The sequence below is a fragment of the Staurois parvus genome, unplaced genomic scaffold (assembly GCF_062004578.1).
Source record: "Staurois parvus isolate SC_StPar_1 unplaced genomic scaffold, SC_StPar_1.0 ptg000249l, whole genome shotgun sequence".
In the NCBI taxonomy this organism is placed as follows: domain Eukaryota; kingdom Metazoa; phylum Chordata; class Amphibia; order Anura; family Ranidae; genus Staurois; species Staurois parvus.
The window spans coordinates 2,223,666-2,241,784 of record NW_028318045.1 but is presented as its reverse complement, the minus strand read 5'-3'; the positions used below and the strand labels follow the sequence as shown (position 1 = coordinate 2,241,784).

Below are 18,119 nucleotides of genomic sequence, written 5' to 3'. Positions count from 1 at the left end.
CCTGCCTTTCCACCTCGTCCAATGAGAAACCACTTTGCATTCATTCAGAAAATACAAAGTATTCTATGAATGGTGCTCATGTTGAGCGGCCAACCACCTGTGCTCAGAATACATCAGACCAGCAGCTCAGTACAGGACCTGGAAAACCATTGTCTGCTTCAGTGATTTCCAGCTTCCCAGGGCATTGGTCACGCATGTTAAATGCAATTGGGTTGATTTACGAAAGCTGGAGAGTGCAAAATCTGGTGCGGCTTTGCAAAGAAACCAATCAGCTTCCAGGATTTTGTCAAAGCTTACAGTGGAAGTATAGTGATTTTTTTCTTTACAGGGCTAGGTAGATTAGGCTTAGAATGTGGCTAATAGTAGGTTTAGAGTTAGGATTTGCCTTTACTTCCACTTTAATTGAACAAGCGGAAGTTAGAAGCTGATCGGCTACCATGCACAACTGCACCAGATTTTGTACTCACTGGTTTGAATAAATCAACCCCATAGTTACATTGGTTCAAGTTGGACCAATGTAACTATGTAAAAATATACCATGCATGGAATTCATCTTTAGGACCCCTGTCAAAGCTGGGGTTTTTTTGCTGTTGGGAAGCTTTCCCTTTCTTTCCTGTCCCAGAGACACAGCAAGAGGAAGAGGTAGTCACTCCAAAGTGGGGAACAGACAATTGTTGACGACACGGGTGTGCTTTTAGGAAGAATCATTCTTTCTCACCTTGTTCTTGTGACAACTCTACGTCTTCAAGCACACTTGACATTTTTACAGCGGCTGTTTTTGGCTTTTGACGCTTTTTTTCTACAGCTAGTAAACCCCCCAGCGTGTTATCCTATGTGTCCACGCACACATAGACTGTAATCAACGTTTTTTGGCTGGGTCGTTTTTTGGCTGGAAAAAAAAACAGGACTAGTGGGTTTCTAGAGGAGTTTTTTCGCTGTAATAATGCTCTAACGCTTAAAAATGTGGTAAAATGCTGAAAACCGCCATTTTTGAAAGTTTTTTTGACCCCCCAAAAATTGGGGGCGGTAAAAAAATACTAAAAAAGGCTAAAAATGCGGAAAATGCCGCTAAACGCGGCACAACATTGCTAAACGCAAATGCAAAAACGCTAAAAAAAGCTAACGTTAAATGTGTGCATGAGGAGTAAAAGGTTGGAATTCCCTTTGCTTTCTAAACTGGAGGCAATGGCTACCAGGATAAGAGTGAGACTGAATCTCAGCAGTGGGGATGCAGTCAGCAAAAAAAAATCTGATGGCTAATTCTTTAACTATTATTCAAGGATTTTGAACCTAAGAGCTATGCCCTTAAAACTTCAACAAAGTTTTAGGGACACATGTATTATGTTCAGAAACCTCTCCCCTGCCTCTACTCCCCTTGCTGCTATTATTGGTAATTACCGGCTGCCAAAATGACAGTCAGCAAGTACTTATGTTCATGTATTTACTATTTCATTCATATCTAGATCAAAGGTGTTACCTTTGACCTGCATGTGACCTCAGGTAAAGAAACCTTACAAGTTAAAAAAATTAAATGAAATTTAATGAATTAATTTTTTTAACCCTTAATTAACCCTAATAAGCACTGATTAACCCCTTCCTTCCCTTTTCCCCTAAGTGATTTATTATTTTTTTCACCATTAATATTTAAATTATTACCTTTTTCATTTGTTTTGTTTGTTACTTTTTTCAATTGTGCAAAATTGAAAAAAACCCTTTTTTGTTTGCAACAAAAACTTTCCCATGCTTTGGATCAAAAACATTTTAAAGTAATTTTAAATTAGACTGATTATAGAATATATGCATACTTTTTTATTGATAATAAACCAACTGTGATTTTTAAACTAACCCTAGTAAAAACAACAAAAAAGTGAAATTGTCATTTGGTATCTTGTTTAAGGGCAGTGGGAATCTCCCTCTTCTAACGACTGCACTTGTTTATGTGCAGCGATTGATAGACAACAGGCCCAATACACCGATACGGCACCTCTTTAATACATGCATGTGTGGACATACATGTATGCAAACTGAATCAGTGGAGTGATGTTGTCAAAAATATTATTTCAATGTCAACCAAAATTCCCCAAAGTGGAACTTGGTTTTGCTCACTGAGCGTCTTACATAAAATTTACTTGAAACAAAAATTATTCTTTTTTTCTTTATTTTGACAAAATAGTGGATACAGGGAATGTGTCTAATGAAGTAAAGTTTATTCAATTTCTTTCTAGAGAAAAGGTAAAATAATTAAGCTAATGAGGAGTCATTTTTGGTACAAAAACAGGACTAGAGAGTTGAAGGAAGCCCCTGTAACTCCCAGGAGCCGTTTAAATTCCATAGCACCCCATAAAAACCCCAAAACAACCTTATTGTTGCCTTTCTTTTTTAATTAAAAATGGCAAAATTTGCTGATTTGCCCCAATTTTCACAGACATTTGGGGGAAATGTTTTGTCTAACTCCCAAGCATAACTGTGATCCTGTACTCCGATATTCATTGCATATGGTATAGTCCCAGCGTGCAATGTATGTTGAATATTCAAATAATTGTGCTTTTGAATACTCTATTTCAATAAGGTTAACTAATTAGCACACCAACAATTAAAAATAAAATAAAATGTAGTAAACCAAGAGCAATAATTGCTCATTAACAATATGAACCATCACTTTCCACGCACCAGTGTATCTGTACAAACCTTAGTAAATCTGTAAAAATCTTAGTAAATTAAGTTTAGCTAAAAAAAAAAGGACTTTGCAAAGTGACAAATGTTTACAAAAAATAACATAAAGGGGATCAGTTTATACCAGCAAAGCATTCTATTAATGTGCAAAGTCACTTAAAATTTTGCATAAAATCAATAATACTGTTTTCCACTGAAAATCATGAAAACTGCTATAATTGGGTTCCCTGTCTTTAACTTTCTCCTGATGTACACCCTATTAAATAAAGCTGTATTTGAAGGAATAGGTCCAACCGCAGTGCAGATTGCAGTGAGATCATCTGTAAAGCTGGATACATATTTCAATCGAACTGTACAATCAAAGCACAATCTTGTTTAGAGTTACCAACAACTGTACAGTGTCATTGCCTACCTATACAATCAAAAATGTAAACTGAAGATCCACACCACTGTAAGGGTCAGGGGGACAATCAAAAGAGTAGCCAACATGTTTCAGGGGTCTAAAAACACCCCCTTCATTAGTGCTTGGGATTATTATTATTATACAGTATTTATAAAGCACCAATGGTTCGCTCAGCGCTGTACATTACAAAGGGGGACAGAACATGTGACAGAACAATACCAATACAATGCAAAACATGAGGGGATCCTGGGGTAGAAAACAATGTAAACAATGAATATAGACTAGATGTTAACTAGGCCACTAATGGATTCTCTGCACAAGTCTTTCCAGCAGCTGGTTTGTCATTTTTGAAACTTTTTTTTAAAACACTGCAAGCCAAATAAACTGTGAAGATCCCCTTGGGTGTTCTAGAGGCTTGACAGGGAAACAGATCACCTACCTCAACATCATTACATTAAGATTGGATACCAAAACCAATAAGATACCCTAGTGGGTCCCACACTATTATTCCACTTTCCTTAATTACCCAAGCAATCAGTTTGTTTATGTCTAGGCAGGTCCGCTCTTGCACTACATACTAGTTGGTAAATCTACCATTGATTGTATAATTAGAGTGCAACATGTGTGGCTACTATTAGAACCTGAACTATAGACTCTCAGTAAATGACAACAAAGTATTCAATTTCCAACATCAAGCAAATTACACCATCCTAAAAACATTGATAATGCAAATCAGAAGCCGTCTTATATCTAATTCATACATGTTTGATGTTTTCTGTTAAGGACTACACAAAAAGTACAATACTTTAGGTTATTAGAAAATTATGGAAATGGAGGTAAATGATCATTTTAATCTCAGTCAGAAATTATCAAAACCAAAGATGAAAACAAAAACTCCATATTGAATGCAGCCAATAAATGGGACCGTTTTGTAGCATTCCATGGGCATCCTTCATTTGCCCGCTGAGTAGTTATACCCTTGCCAATAACTATGCAGTGATTTACCTTGGATACATAAACTTGTGCCTACTTACCAACAGTCCATATACAAGGTGAAGTCTTTATTGTCACATCTTGTAAATCTTGACAACTAGAGTGTTTCATGTGTTCCATGTTCTCATTTTCTTTGGAGGTATGCTGACACCAAGGCTTCTTCAGTATTTCCTCAATTGAATGAGCCAAAAATGGTTTTGGACTCTTCTTGCAGTCTGAGAACGCACTAAGATCCATTGTTTGTGTTCCACAAAAATAAGATGGAAAAACAAAAGCTCCAGAGAAAGTTGAGTAAAGAGTTTGTCCAATGTCCATGACCCCAAAAAAGCTCACTCTATCTCCCTGCACCAAAGATATTCGGCGGCAAGATGAGATGCCTTTCAAAGAACATTTTTTGTTCAAAAAACTTCAAACTCAAGTACAATTTGGAAGTTTTTAAAAGAAATCCATCTCAATTCAAACCAAGCCTAGGTTTATTTAAGATAATGCAAAGTGAAGCAGATATTTTGTTCATAATATTTTTCCCATGAGAATTCCTGAGTGATAAAAGTAATTGTCTTCTTTACTGTTCTAGAAATGACCCATTGAACGTGCAGGTAGATACTGACCACCACAACATTGGAGAAAGTCTGGGAGTTGGGCTGAGAGAGCCTTCAAAGACCAATTCTTTGGGATCTTGCAGGATTTTTTTTTCAGTTCCAAACTGGGCAGCCCAAATATGTTTTTTTCTGTTTTTGAAAGATTTTAAATATTTATGAAAACGTTTCAACTGTATATCCTGAAATAAATATTTATTTAACCAATCATTTTCTTGTTCTCTAAAAACAATGTTTTGGCTGTTTTTGTATTTATTTACACTGCTTATTGCCGCCTATTTTTACTGTGTTTTATCCACGCTATGGTTTCCTTTAATGTTCTGTTGCTAAGTTTACTATTATTCTTTTTATATACTTGTGTTTTATGCTATTTTACCTCTGTTTTTTCTTGCCTGTAGCCTTAGATATTTCTCTTTTGTAAAATTATTATTTCTCTCTTTAGCAATTACTTTTGCTCTGTGTCTGTGATTATGTCTGCTATTCCTATTGGTTCTGTTCTCCAGCCTGTCTCTAGTTCTTTTAAGATATTTGGGGTTTCTTCATTCTCTGTTTTTTACCCTCTCTATGCTCTTAGTTTTCTCTTTTTGTTAGTCCGTCTGTGCACCCGAAGCTGGTCTTTTTTTCAGTAGTGTCTGATTCTTCTATATTCTGTCTCCTCCAGCTGTGCCAATGTATCTCTTTGTGTTTCCTTATCTCCTACAATTTTATTGACAAACTCCTCCTTATTTGCTTATTGCTAGGACTAGCTTGTGCAGTTATTATCCATACTACAGCCAGAGATTACTTTGTAACTAGAATGTGTATAGCCATTATATTAACCCTGCCTGCAACTGACTGCGCTTGAAAGATATCAGTGCAAAAATCTGTTTTCGAAGCAGTCATTTTTTATTATTAAAGCTGAACAGGCAGATAAAAAATGAAAGCAATTATGCATTTAAAACAAATCATTAGTAGATGCAAACTCTGAGTGACATTTAGTTTTCCAAAATACATACCTTGATCACAAATTAATTAAACAGGAGTCATTTTGCATTTTTAATTAAACACTTGTTTTCATCCATTGTTACACCTCAGTACTCCTGATCTCCTACAGTCTATTTTCAGCCACTTCCTGTCTACGCAGCCTACAGTTTATGGCAATTACCTGCAAAAAACGTGCATTTATTAATTTATTATTTTTTGTTAAATTATATATTTATCTGTTAATGTGGAACTTTAGTCAGAAAATTAAGTCCTGCTAGATGACTTCAGGTTGGCCCATTTTGCAGGTATAGCTAAGTAAACATTACATGTAAGGCCCCATGTACACGGGACGTTTCTGAATGATGGAAACTGACTGCTGAAAAACGTAGGTTAAAAAACATCTGTTTAGTCGCGTTTGCATTTAGAAGCTTTTTTTTAAAGATAAGCACAGGAGAACCTCCCAAATTCCCAGAATGCACTGAAAAGTGGTAAATTATTAACTATTTCAGACTGTTTCAGAGAAATACACACAGTAGAAGTAGAGACAGCAGTATGTGTTGAGATAATTAGGTGTGAGTTGCTCATTAACATTTCTTTTGTTTCCAAGGGTGGGAAAGGTGTCTGGTGGAGTGAGTCATTAAGGCCACCTGGCAAGGGGTCTTCATGAGGAATTTGAGGTGTGAATGGGCATTAACATATCTTTTGTTTCCAAGGGTGGGAGAGGTCTGAGGTGTGAATTGGTCATTACAATGTGTGACAAGCTTGGTAGGAACATCCTGTGTTCAGTGTTTTGTCAATCTGAGTACCTTGAAAACGCTTTGCATGCATTTTCATGATGAAAAAAGGCTCTGGACAGCATTGGGAACTGGAAGAGTTAAAAAAAATTCAAACGCAAACGCTTATAAACACGATTTGCCGAGTTTAGACACGTTTAGCGGTGTTTACAAGCATTTTGCATATGAAACACTGATAAAATCGGCGTCTGAACGCAAGTTTGTTGGGTTAAAAAAAAACTACTGTAAACTCAACTGCCTGTAAACGACTGTAGTGAAGATGTGTACATGGACATATAGGAAAACATTAGGGTGAGTTCAGTGCTGCTGAAAAAAACACTGAACAGCTCCTAGTTTAGCAGCTGCAGTGTACATGAGCCCTTAGTGTCTATACTGTTTAAAATCCAGTAATGTACTGCTTCAACTTGCTCTGCACATGCTCAGTTGCCCTCTAATTTTAGGCAGTGTGCCAAATTTGTGGAGGTCGATCAGCTGACAGCCTAAAGATTTACTGCTGCTCAGGGGCTCTGGGTTTCAGCAAAATGGCAGCCTCCAGCAAGAAGAAACAGGATCAATGCTGGAGGCAATTTAATGCACACTCCTATTTTGGTAATATAATTATTAATGTGGATTGTACAGTATGTTTTCTGGTGAAAAAAAAAATATTTTTATCAAGTTTTTATGGTAAAATTCCACTTTAATGCTTATATGACATTTTAGTGATTGTGTTTACATCTGCTTTAAAAGTATTTTTAAATTCAATTTATGCAATTTATTCAATTTATACCTGATTTTTTACTGGACTTCATCTTGCAGTAATCCCTTGTACAGCAGCCAATCAGGTGTCCTGCATTCACATGTGCTGATAAGAAAAATGTTGACAGGAGAAGAGAGCAGAAATGAGACTATTGATGCTCTTGCGCTGCCAAATTACAGGCTGAGGGTCGGGAGGTGACCTAGCTAACTGCAGCAAAGAAAAGACAGGAAATGCATTTTAACTGTTATCTAGCTGTTTCCTGGAGTTCTGCTAAAAAAAAAAAAAAATCAGTTTTATACAAGCCCTACAATATGATAATAAATGGACTTTCATTTTTTGTTTTTTATAAAAGCAAAACTATCTATGAAAAAACACATTGGTAAGGTTATCTTTAGCTGAACACGTACTTAAATATTTAGAACATCCTTAAAAGAATATAAATTCCTTTAAGCGCCTCTTTGAACTACTGATCGGCCTATTAACACGGGCACCATATAACAAAATAAACAGACGGATATCAGAGCAGAAGCTTGGCATGCAATGTAATTTCTTAATTCCGCAATTAATCACTATATAAACTCCTTAATTAACCAAGCTTATTAATCACACTTCACATAACATAACGTGCGCAAGAGCCTGGCCGAGCAAGCAACCTTGAATCAGCTGATTTAACACGGAATGTCTTTTTTCACAATTTGTAATTGTGTTTGAAGAAGAACAAGGCTACTTTGAAATCAAGACAATCTGTCGTGGTCTACAGAATGCAGCAAAGGCTCATGGGAGACCGGATTAACATGCATTTTGCTCGGCAAAGTTTGGACTTGTAAGATAAGGCTAGATCATAAACATTTCCAACTATTGTTTTTCTCTCAGTATCTTCTTTCCATGATTTCCCACTGAAAGCTTTGACTGCTAGAGAAGAGATCCCCTTTGAACGTTCTGGCTGAAAGCTCGTCCCTTTCATAGAACATTGTGACTCAAAAAGAAAGCCACCTTTTGTTGCTTAGCAAATAACCTTTTTTGCTGTGACTGTCTTGTATTAACTGCATTTTATCATCAAGTGCCACAAGATGGTAAAAGAAGCAAAAAGGAGAGGCAGAAACTTTCTAAAAGACTTCTTTAAACTGGCTACTGATGTGTGTTTCTCTGTCACTGCATGAGATGTGCACCAATAGAATAAATGTCCATCACAAAATTTTACAGTAAGAAGCTGCAGCTCTGAAAACCAAGCACTCTGTATATACATTAAATAAAAAATAACAGTACTACACAATATCTGGTCCAAAAAATATTAACACCCTGCTAGTGACTGCACTGACCAGATTGTGATGCTAAAAGTCATGACAGCATTAAAAAGAAAGGGGGTTCTGGAGATGGCTGTACCAGAGAGTGAGCATTTGTTTTAGCAATAATGATGCCACAGCTGAGAAAGTTTCTGCCAAAATTTTCTAGATTCACCTCACCAGCAGCTCAGTCAGATGAGTACCACAGATTCCAAGACTGCATGCCAGACAGTGCATCTAATTCAGAATGCTTCTTCTGTCATGGACAGGACCTCATTAGGCTGGGAGTTTATCACTTCTCCACTGGTGCCCCTCAAGTTGCAGACAGCAAACAATTATCTATCCCTTTCTTCAGGCCCCCATGGGGTGAGGAACTAATGATTCTCATCAAAGAAATACACCAAGGCTGGACACCTATTTCCCCAGGTTTTCTTCATCTTGCCATCACCTTGCCTCTACTTTCCAGATCTCAATTGACTTTGCACCTATGACAGTACCTTCAGGTCCACCAGGACTTCTGTGAGGATCTCCAGAAATCCTACTTTCAGAACCACAGCTAGGATTTCTAGAATACACACCGTAGCCTTCCTGCTCTTGCTTAACCTTTGTGGGGCGATCCTAAGGGTCGCAACCTGGTACAAGCATGCAGTGAAACCTATCTGCATCAGAAGTTCTGGTGAAAACCCTCTGGTGCTTAGCCTCTGGTGAGCCCATATCACCTACTTTGTCGTGAGACACAGCCAAGATGCAGTCTACTGGAGATAGTTCACCACTCATGGCTTTCTGAACTCAGGATCTTTGTGCAAGAAATTCAGTGGGGCTACTTTCATCTTGAGGCATGTATTCAATTCCTCGCCATGTTGACTGCTTCCGCAGTCAGTGCTACAACAGCTCTCAACCCAGTTATGCATAAATAAGAACCTAGGGTATCCCAGGCCCTTTTTGATCACATCTCAGTGAACCACAGTTTAGAGTTTTCTGTAGTGCTTGCCTCCTGTACTTTTCTTTGCACCCAATGATCTACCCTGACAAGCAGACCAAAGTGGTTACCATAATCTCTCTTCTGCCAAGGGAGCCTTAAGTCTGGGGCTTTCTGTTTATGGAAAAGAGGCCTTGACCAGTATCTTTTCTTTGTTTGAGGCACTGGCTGAACTTTATGATGACCCTCGCTGCATTGCTACTGCTGAGTCCACTCTCTGTAACATACTTCAGGGTCAGAGGCCTGTGGAAAAATATATTTCAGATGTCCAAAGGTGGAGTAGGATAATAATGGGACAGTTTTGACCCCTTAAGCTGGTCTCCTCGAAGGCTTCTAGGCTGGTCTCCCCAAGGCTCAGACAGTGGCAGCTAGCAGCTAGGACCAGTTTTGCCCACTGTTTTAAATCTGCTGCCCAGTTCCCACAGGACGCTTTTCACAGGCACAGTGCATGCATTAAATTATCCCACTGTATGCCAGAGACTGGAGTGTGGGGCTGGATAGATACAGGGAAAAGGACAGGTGGTAGAGTGTTGGGCTGAGTGGACACAGGGGATCCACATTTTTACAGACAATGTATCCTGTTTTCAGACTTTTACAAACAAAGGAATCAGAGTGTTTTTTAAAAAGTGTCTGCAACAGTATGGACTCTGTAGCATGCTGCAAAACCCATCCCCACCATTAGGAGCTCTGTTGGTGCTTAGACTCTGACTTAAAACACTTCATTGAAAATTATTTTTACAATGGTACATATGATATGTATGATACATATGCCCTGTGTGAATGAAGCCTTACCATCCTTCCACTGGCAACCGCTTTCTCTTAAAGCAGTCTGCAAAATACTCACCTCTGCTCCAGCTATATAACGCATGCAAACTCTCTCGCTGGTGCTGACATCTTCCCTCAAGTTTCTTTCAGGTGAAGGGTCTATGCCCATCATGAGTGGTTGGCACAGGATGGAAGACCCCTAGGCATGGCCACAGGAGTTTTTCTACACCTGCACCTGGTAGATGCTGAAATTGTACACTGAGCTGTGCATGCAGAGTCTAGTGTACAGTGTAAAGAATACTGCAAGTATGAAGGTGTGATAACATTTATTGCAAAAGAGCCAAAGTATGTATCTTCTGTAATAAAATACCTTCTTGCTCACAATTTTTATTTTAAGGATACAGTTCTGTGTAAGGCTACGTCCACACTAGTTCTGTCAGCAGGCATCAGACAGCCGTTTGGGAAGCGTTTTTAATGCTTCTCAAACGCCTCTGAAAATTCTGCACATGGCAGCACACAGTGCTGTTCACACGGAAGCGTTAGCGTCGTGTCGGGGCAAAACTGACGCGTCTGGTTGAGTCAGGAGGAGTTGAAGCCTCCCATTCAAGTCTATGGTGCCGCTCCGCAAATGCCTGGCCGGCGTTTTCGGTGCGGTTGCGAGGCGTTTGCAGAGTGTTAATACCATTTAAACTTCATTATAGGCTTTTGTGGTGCGGTTTTAATGCTTGGCAAACGCCTATCAACCGCCTCAAAACCGTGCATAGGGCGTTTTGGGAGCATTCCCAAATGCCTGTCTAACGCTTGTCAAACACTATAGGGGCGTTTGGCAAGAGTTAGAAATAAAGTCAAGTGTGAACGAGCCCTAAGAGATTAACTAGACTAAAAAAAAAGCAGGCAGAGGGCAAAGGGCTGGAAACTGGTATTTCCTGTGGTTTCCATGTGGCTAATTATTGACTTACCATGCCGTGTTCTGCACTGTGTCTTTGTATGGAAGTGGCTATCTTGGCAGAGGCAGGGTTCTGCTACCTCAAGTCAGAATTGCAACAAGGAGAACAGTGAACAGCAGTAGTATAATCACCAAATCTCACACTAAATCTGCTGAGACTAGCAGTCAGAGGCAGAAGTGCCTTAGATCACACACTACAGACGTAAAGCTTTGAGACTGTAAGCACAAGAGTGCCTATATTCCAGTGCTGTGATATTTTCAATTCAGTTACAGAAAAAGGGTATATATTTTAGGGTACTTGTTAGGCAGAATTACCAATGGATTTTTTTAGGTTTTGTTAGAGTGCTAAAAAGTTAGAACTTCTAGCAGATGTTGTTGCTGACTGTGACTCCACAGGGGAGGTTTTCCAATGCTTATGCCCATGCTCAGGGCTATTTTTCTCATAAAATTATTATTATTATACAGGATTTATATAGCGCCAACCAGGGGCAGACTGACCATTTGGAAACTCGGGCACTGCCTGAGGGCCCAGGGTAAGTAGGGGGCTCCATGAGATGCCCCTGGTACCTTTTTCATAGGCTTTTTTGAGTTTGGGCAAGGACACATGGGGCCCCATGATCCCCTATTGCCCGGGGGCCCCATGAGTTGTCAGTCCGCCCCTAGCGCCAACAGTTTGCTCAGCGCCTTACAAAATAAAGGGAGACAATACAGCAACAATACAGTTCAATACAAGAGGTTTAGGAGGGCCCTGCTCTTTGGAGCTTGCAATCTAAGAGATTGGTGCAGGAACTCAACCACAGCCCCCCAACACCCCCCCCACACACACCCTCTAAAACTACATCAAATAATTTGTATCGTCAAATTTCATAAACAATGGGAGGCTCTTAAAGGGCCATTAAATACCAGGAGTGCAAGACATTCAGAGTGCAGAGTTTGGTGAGGTTACACACAGAATAGAGTTCAGGGGTGCGCAGATGTGCAGGGATGTGCAGAGTTTGGGGGTGAGCGACGTACATAGTGCAGAATTCAGGGGTGCCCCGCATACAGACTGCATAGTTCAGCCTTCTTCCACAGCTGCTCACCTCTGCATCCCCTCTTCACATCTCACCTTCACCCCTCTTCTTCTCTATTCTCTAGCACCTCCCCACACACTGTAGGTGGCTCTGTCTCAGGGAGATCATCCGGGGGGGGGGGGGGGGGGGGGGGTGTCAGCATCCGCACTGCATCGTTGGGAGACAAACTGTCACTTATAAACACAGAAGCAGGACCTCTGCATTTACAAGTGATAGTGGTGAGTAGGAAGCAGAGGGCCTGAGCAAGCGGCGGTGGAGCTGAGTTCCACCAAGTTCCAGGTGAAAAAGGCCCTGTCCACTCTTATGTCCTACAAGAAAAATTTGGGTTGGAGTAATGATGCCAGTGAGTGATGTATGGTGAGCACAACTGGCAGCTAAGGGGTTAACTGGCTATCAGTTACTGTCTCACCATATGCCTTAACATGCAAAGCCTATCATATCACGTCAGTGTTTTTCTATATACCTTAATTCCTCGCAACTTCTGTGCTCACAGTTATCTGCCACCTCAGCTATCTCCGGCTCACTTTCAATTAACTCCCTGCTCCATGGCTCATTTGCTGCTCATTCTGTGAATAATTAAGAAAGGAATTTTTAATAACTGTATAGAAGCTAATTCATTTATTGAGCGCCGTCCTTCTCCCTTGTAGCACTTCAGGCTGTGCCTGTGCTGCCCTGTCAGGACACCAGGGGGAGCTGTGCCCCAAGGCAGACCTTCACTGCCTTGCTGATGCAGAGCCATTGTGATGAGCAATTTCAAGGAGGCCAAGTGCACCACGCCTTACCTGTCCCTTTAACCCCTTCTCTAATGCACACCTACTGCAGCACGTTTGCCAGCCTTTTGGCACACAGCTGCTTACTTTTGGCTTGCATGCTGATGTTGCAGTGTCACTGGCTGCTGTTGAAGTTTTTCTAAAGCCTTAGGGTTTTCTGTGCCTTAATGCATTCTCTGTATTAAAGTAAAAATCCTTCTGTGTCCAGTATCCCACTATCCCCCCCATATACTTACCTGAGCCTGATCACAAACCAACGCTGCGCACGAGAGCAGCAGTCCTCTCTGTTCTCTCCCTCCTCACAGGGCAGATTAATAGCAGTGACATTGATAGCAGTGACATTGGCTCCTGCTGCTGTCAATCAATTCCTATGACAAGGGAGCAGGGGGCGGGAAAAATCCCTGCTGTCTGTGTCAATGGATGCAGGCAGTGGGGCTCAGGACGAGCCTGCACGAGTATCCCTCTTAGCAATCAGCTTGCAAGGGGGTGGGGGTACTTGGAAAGGGGGAATAACCAGGAGCATCGACAGGGGACCCCAGAAGAGAAGGATCATGGCTGCTCCGTGCAAAAACATTACATAGAGCAGGTAAGTATAAAGTTTGTTATTAAAAAAAAAAAAAAGGTTTACTATTACCTTAACCACTTACCCGCCGCCGTATAGCAGATATACTGCTACACGGCGGCATGGGTGTGCAAAATCACATGTATATAAATATATATACGAGATTTAGCATTTCTGGGTAGGGGGCGCACGCAAGCCGTGCATGCGCCCTACCCGCACCACCATGTCAATGACCAGGTCCTGGCTGGAGATTACCGGCCGGTGATTACCAACAGTCTTCCTCTCCGTCAGCTCGGGCACACTGCTCGGGATGGCTGTGCACTGCACAGCACAGCCATCCCAATCAGTGTGCTTATAGTGAAGCACACACCCCCCCGCCCCCTAGTAAAACACTCCCTACACGCAGTTAACCCTTTGATCGCCCCTCACATTAACCCCTTCCTGCCCATTATCATTAGTACAGTGTCAGTGCTGTTTTTTTTAGCACTGATCACTGTATTGGTGTCACTGGGGATGTCAGTGACACCAAGTTAGTAAAAAGGTTGGGAGAACCACAATCGGGCTCAGGGTAGGATTTCTGCTGCTGTTCCTAATTTTGAGATATGGATTGCGTGCACACCGGAAAATAATTACACGGACAACTGTCCAGTACAACCACCTTCACATCATCTCATCTCTGTTTATTGCAGGGTGGTGCTTAACCTTTTATACATAGAAAACAATAGAGTATACGTCACTATTACGTATATACAGTCACATTCTGAAAGGCACATTTTGCTTGGTTGAAATATAGGAGAAATGTAGAAACTTGATGCTTGCTTCTCATCCCGTTATCTATTCACTCCTCCTCACATTCCCAAAGTCTAAGTGAAGTCCTCTCAGTGCGAAGGGAGGGGTTGAGAACATCGCTCTGAGCAAAACAAGTTAAGGAGGACTGCAAAGCCCAGCAGACAAAATATATATATATATATATATGCACAACACATATATTTAGAAATATAAAAAAGTATAAAAGTAAATATGTATAAAATGTATATTTTAAACAGAAAACAGAATAGGCATTTTACCAAATCCATCACAGTCCCCCCTTAAAATGACTATTTTACTCTGTCCCTATGAATCCTAGCTCATCTGTCCTTATGTACCTTGGAACTCTTTTATGCTGTATGTTAGACAGGTGATGACTATTTCATCACCCCCCTTGCCACAGACTTTGTACATAAGGAAGTCAGATGCTATCCCTACAAAATTGTGAAATTGCTGTTGACAGGGAGGGACCGTAGAGGAGTGAAAAGTTTATCCTCTTCCATCGCAAGGGGGTCCTCCTCTTCTTGATGGAGAAATATAGGTGTGCTGTTGTCTACAGCCTTGCTTATTAACTTCTTTACAACTGGTAGAACACAACATACAATCAGAGCTAAAAGAACTAGAATTAATTATACCGTTACCCCTATTTGGGCGAGCACTTTTTGCCACCCACTCATCCAGCTAAAATATTGATCCCACGGGTCTGTGATACCTGAGTTCTTTTTCAGCTCCACTAACAGACCTTCTAATTTCTTTATAGCCAAAGTAACCTTACCATTCGGGCCAGTATTGTCAGGAATATATGTACAACATGTTCTGGTTCCTTCTATCATTTTACAGACACCTCCTTTTTCCGCTAAAATCATGTCCAGAGCCATCCTATTCTAGAATGTCATGTAGGATGTAGGGGCTAACTGGTCAACGATTCCTTGGAGGGCATCTCTGGTGTAATTCACAAACCTCTGTTGGTTGTAGTATATGTAATTTATCCAATCTACATTTTTATTAACAGTTATTATGGGGATCAGAAATTCGAAGCCTGATTTTACTTGGTCTCTTGCTTTGAATTTATTAGGCACCTCCCTTGGGACTCCAATGGCATCTATATACACATGTGGGTCAAAACTGCCAGAAGGAGCTTTTCGCTGCCTCCTACGGCCAGGCATTGGGTCAGGGGTATTTTCTGCTAGGATGTGGAGAGGCATAATGGCCTTTGCAAGGGCACACTCAGCAGTCCAAATCCCTTCCAATCTGGTTCTAATCTTTTGGTTCCCAGTAATCATCCGTGACACATATGTATATTTTCTCACTACTATCGGAACATGCTCATTATGTCAAGATCATATAGATTACGGTCATAGCACCACATGGGTTCTATACTACAGAAATCAAAGGTGAAAATAGCTACATGAATGTTGGATGAGTTGTACCAAAATATGGTAGTGTCACCTATTTCGGTGATATCCACCTGTTGAGCCTCTGTCAGACTTATAAGAAAAAGGATATACAACATAGTTGTCATGGTGTAGATGACACCTTTTCCTCAGGGTTGGGACATTCTTGCAGTGGGCGGCGTGTATCCAAGTGTTCTTCCCGGCCACCTTGTCAGAAGGGTCTGTGGTCAGCAGAACCTCGAATGGACCATCATATCTTGGCTCAAGGGAATGTTTCCTCAAATGTCTTTACTAATACCCAATCTCCGGATAATAGGCTGTGAGTTCCTGTATCTGACTCAGAATCTGGAATGGAGAAAACACTTGGACATAGATACGGGTTAATTCACATGATAATGCAGTCACATAATCAGTTAACACATCAGATTGTAATTGCAACTGTTGCAGAAAGTAACAGCCAAGTCTGGGGGCTGAGCTAAACAAAATTTCTTAAGGGAACAGGGCATGTTTCCCCCTGGGGGTGTGTCTGACACTAAACAGAGCAATAGGCAAACTGTCTGGCCAACCCATGTTAGTCTCTAGGGCCATCTTTAGCATCCTGTTTTTTTAGGGTCCCATTCATCCTTTCTACCTTCCCACTGCTTTGAGGGTGATATGGGGTGTGTAGGGCCAACTCGACCCCCAGTGCTGTCCAAATCTCTTTTGTAAGGGTTGCTGTGAAGGCTGGACCCTGATCACTCTCTATTACCTCTGGGACCCCAAATATACAGACTACCTCACTCAGTAATTTCTTAGCCGTGGTCTTGGCTGTCATGTTTGTAGCAGCATAGGCTTCCGGCCAACCAGAGAACATGTCCACCACCACTAGGGCATATTCATATCGTCCACTTTTTGGCATCTGTATATGATCAATCTGTATCCTCTGGAATGGATAGAGACGTTTTGCCAGATGTTTCTGCGGTGTCTTTTCCGTCCTCCCCGGATTACATTTTGCACATACTACACACGAGGCGCAGTAATTTCTGGTTAAGGTGGTTATCCCTGGAGCCCAGTAATACTTGCTGATCAGTGAGTTCATTAAGTTCTTAGAGAGATGTGCATGTCTATGCGCCCATTGGACAACTGCTGGATACATATGTTTTGATAAACAAGTTTTTCCTTTCATCGAATACAATTCTCCATCGTAGTCTGCTCCTTTATCAATCCATTCCAGCCTTTCTTCTGTATAAGCAGCCATTTGCATAGAGATCAGGTATTGCTTGTCAGATGGCACATGCACTGCCAAAAGTATCTGTGCTAAGGTCTCACTCTCCTCTTCAGCCACCTCAGACGTTTTTCGTTGGTTTTTCGCTGCTTCTTTAGCAGCTATATCCGCCAAGTGGTTCCCTCTGGCCTCTTGAGAATTCAGTTTACCATGTGCTTTAACCTTCAAGACAGCCACTTGGTCAGGCAGGAGCAGTGCATCCATTAAATCCTTGATGGCTGGGCCGTGTTTTACCAGTGTTCCAGCCTCTGGCTTTCCAGATGATACCGAAGTCATAAGCTACTCCAAAGGTGTACCTTGAGTCTGTGTAAATATTGGCTCTTTTACCTTCTGCCATCTTACACGCTGTAGTGAGGGCTTGAAGCTCTGCTTCCTGGGCAGATAAAGTTGGTGATAATGCTCCTGCTTGTAGAATTTTGAATTCCGAGGTCACAGCATAACCTGTGTGGTACTTGCCTCCTTCATCTGCATATCTGGAGCCATCCACAAAAAGTGTGTAGTCAGGGTTTTCTAGAGGAATTTCACTCACTGTAGGTAGATGTGTGGTTTCCATGCGCATCATTTCAAGGCAGTCATGTGGAGTAGTGCAGGGGTCTCCTTCTTCACCTTCGCCTTCTTCTCCCCCCTCGAAAAATGGCAGAAGGGTGGCTGGGTTGAGGTTAAGACACCTTTGGAGGGTCACATTGTCAGAAATGAAGAGGGAGATTTGCAACCGTAGATGTCTGGCCGTGGACAGGTGTCGGGGTTGTACTTGATTCAGGATGGCAGCAATGTCATGCGGTGCCAGAAGAAGCAGGGGGTGTGCTAAAACGAGATCTGAAGTTTTGTCCATCAGTGCTTGAGCAGCGAAGACAGCTCTTTAGACATGAAGGACCACCCCTAGCTACGGGGTCCAAATGGCAAGAATAGTACCCAATGGGTCTGGTTTGCCCTCCATATTCCTGAGCTAGGGCCCCCGTGGCTTGACCTTGCTTTTCTGACACAGTTTGAAAGGTTTCTCATAATCTGGAAGTCCCAAGGCAGGAGCGGTGGATATTGCTTGCTTCAGCAGAATAAAATTGTCCAGGGCCTTGCTTGACAAGGTAAATGGCACAGACTTGAGAGCATCATAGAGTGGT

At 41.4% G+C, this 18,119-nt stretch overlaps 1 protein-coding gene across 1 annotated transcript; it reads right to left on the bottom strand.

Annotated features, from left to right (window-relative positions):
* Nucleotides 1–16,308: 16,308 nt before the first annotated feature.
* On the bottom strand, nucleotides 16,309–17,833 carry LOC149459694 (uncharacterized). Its single transcript, XM_089680807.1, has 2 exons — nucleotides 17,329–17,833; nucleotides 16,309–16,601 (listed from the first exon to the last, which is right to left on the bottom strand). Exons 1-2 carry the CDS (start codon nucleotides 17,831–17,833, stop codon nucleotides 16,309–16,311), a joined length of 798 nt encoding a protein of 265 aa, XP_089536933.1.
* Between the last annotated feature and the right edge of the window lie 286 nt (nucleotides 17,834–18,119).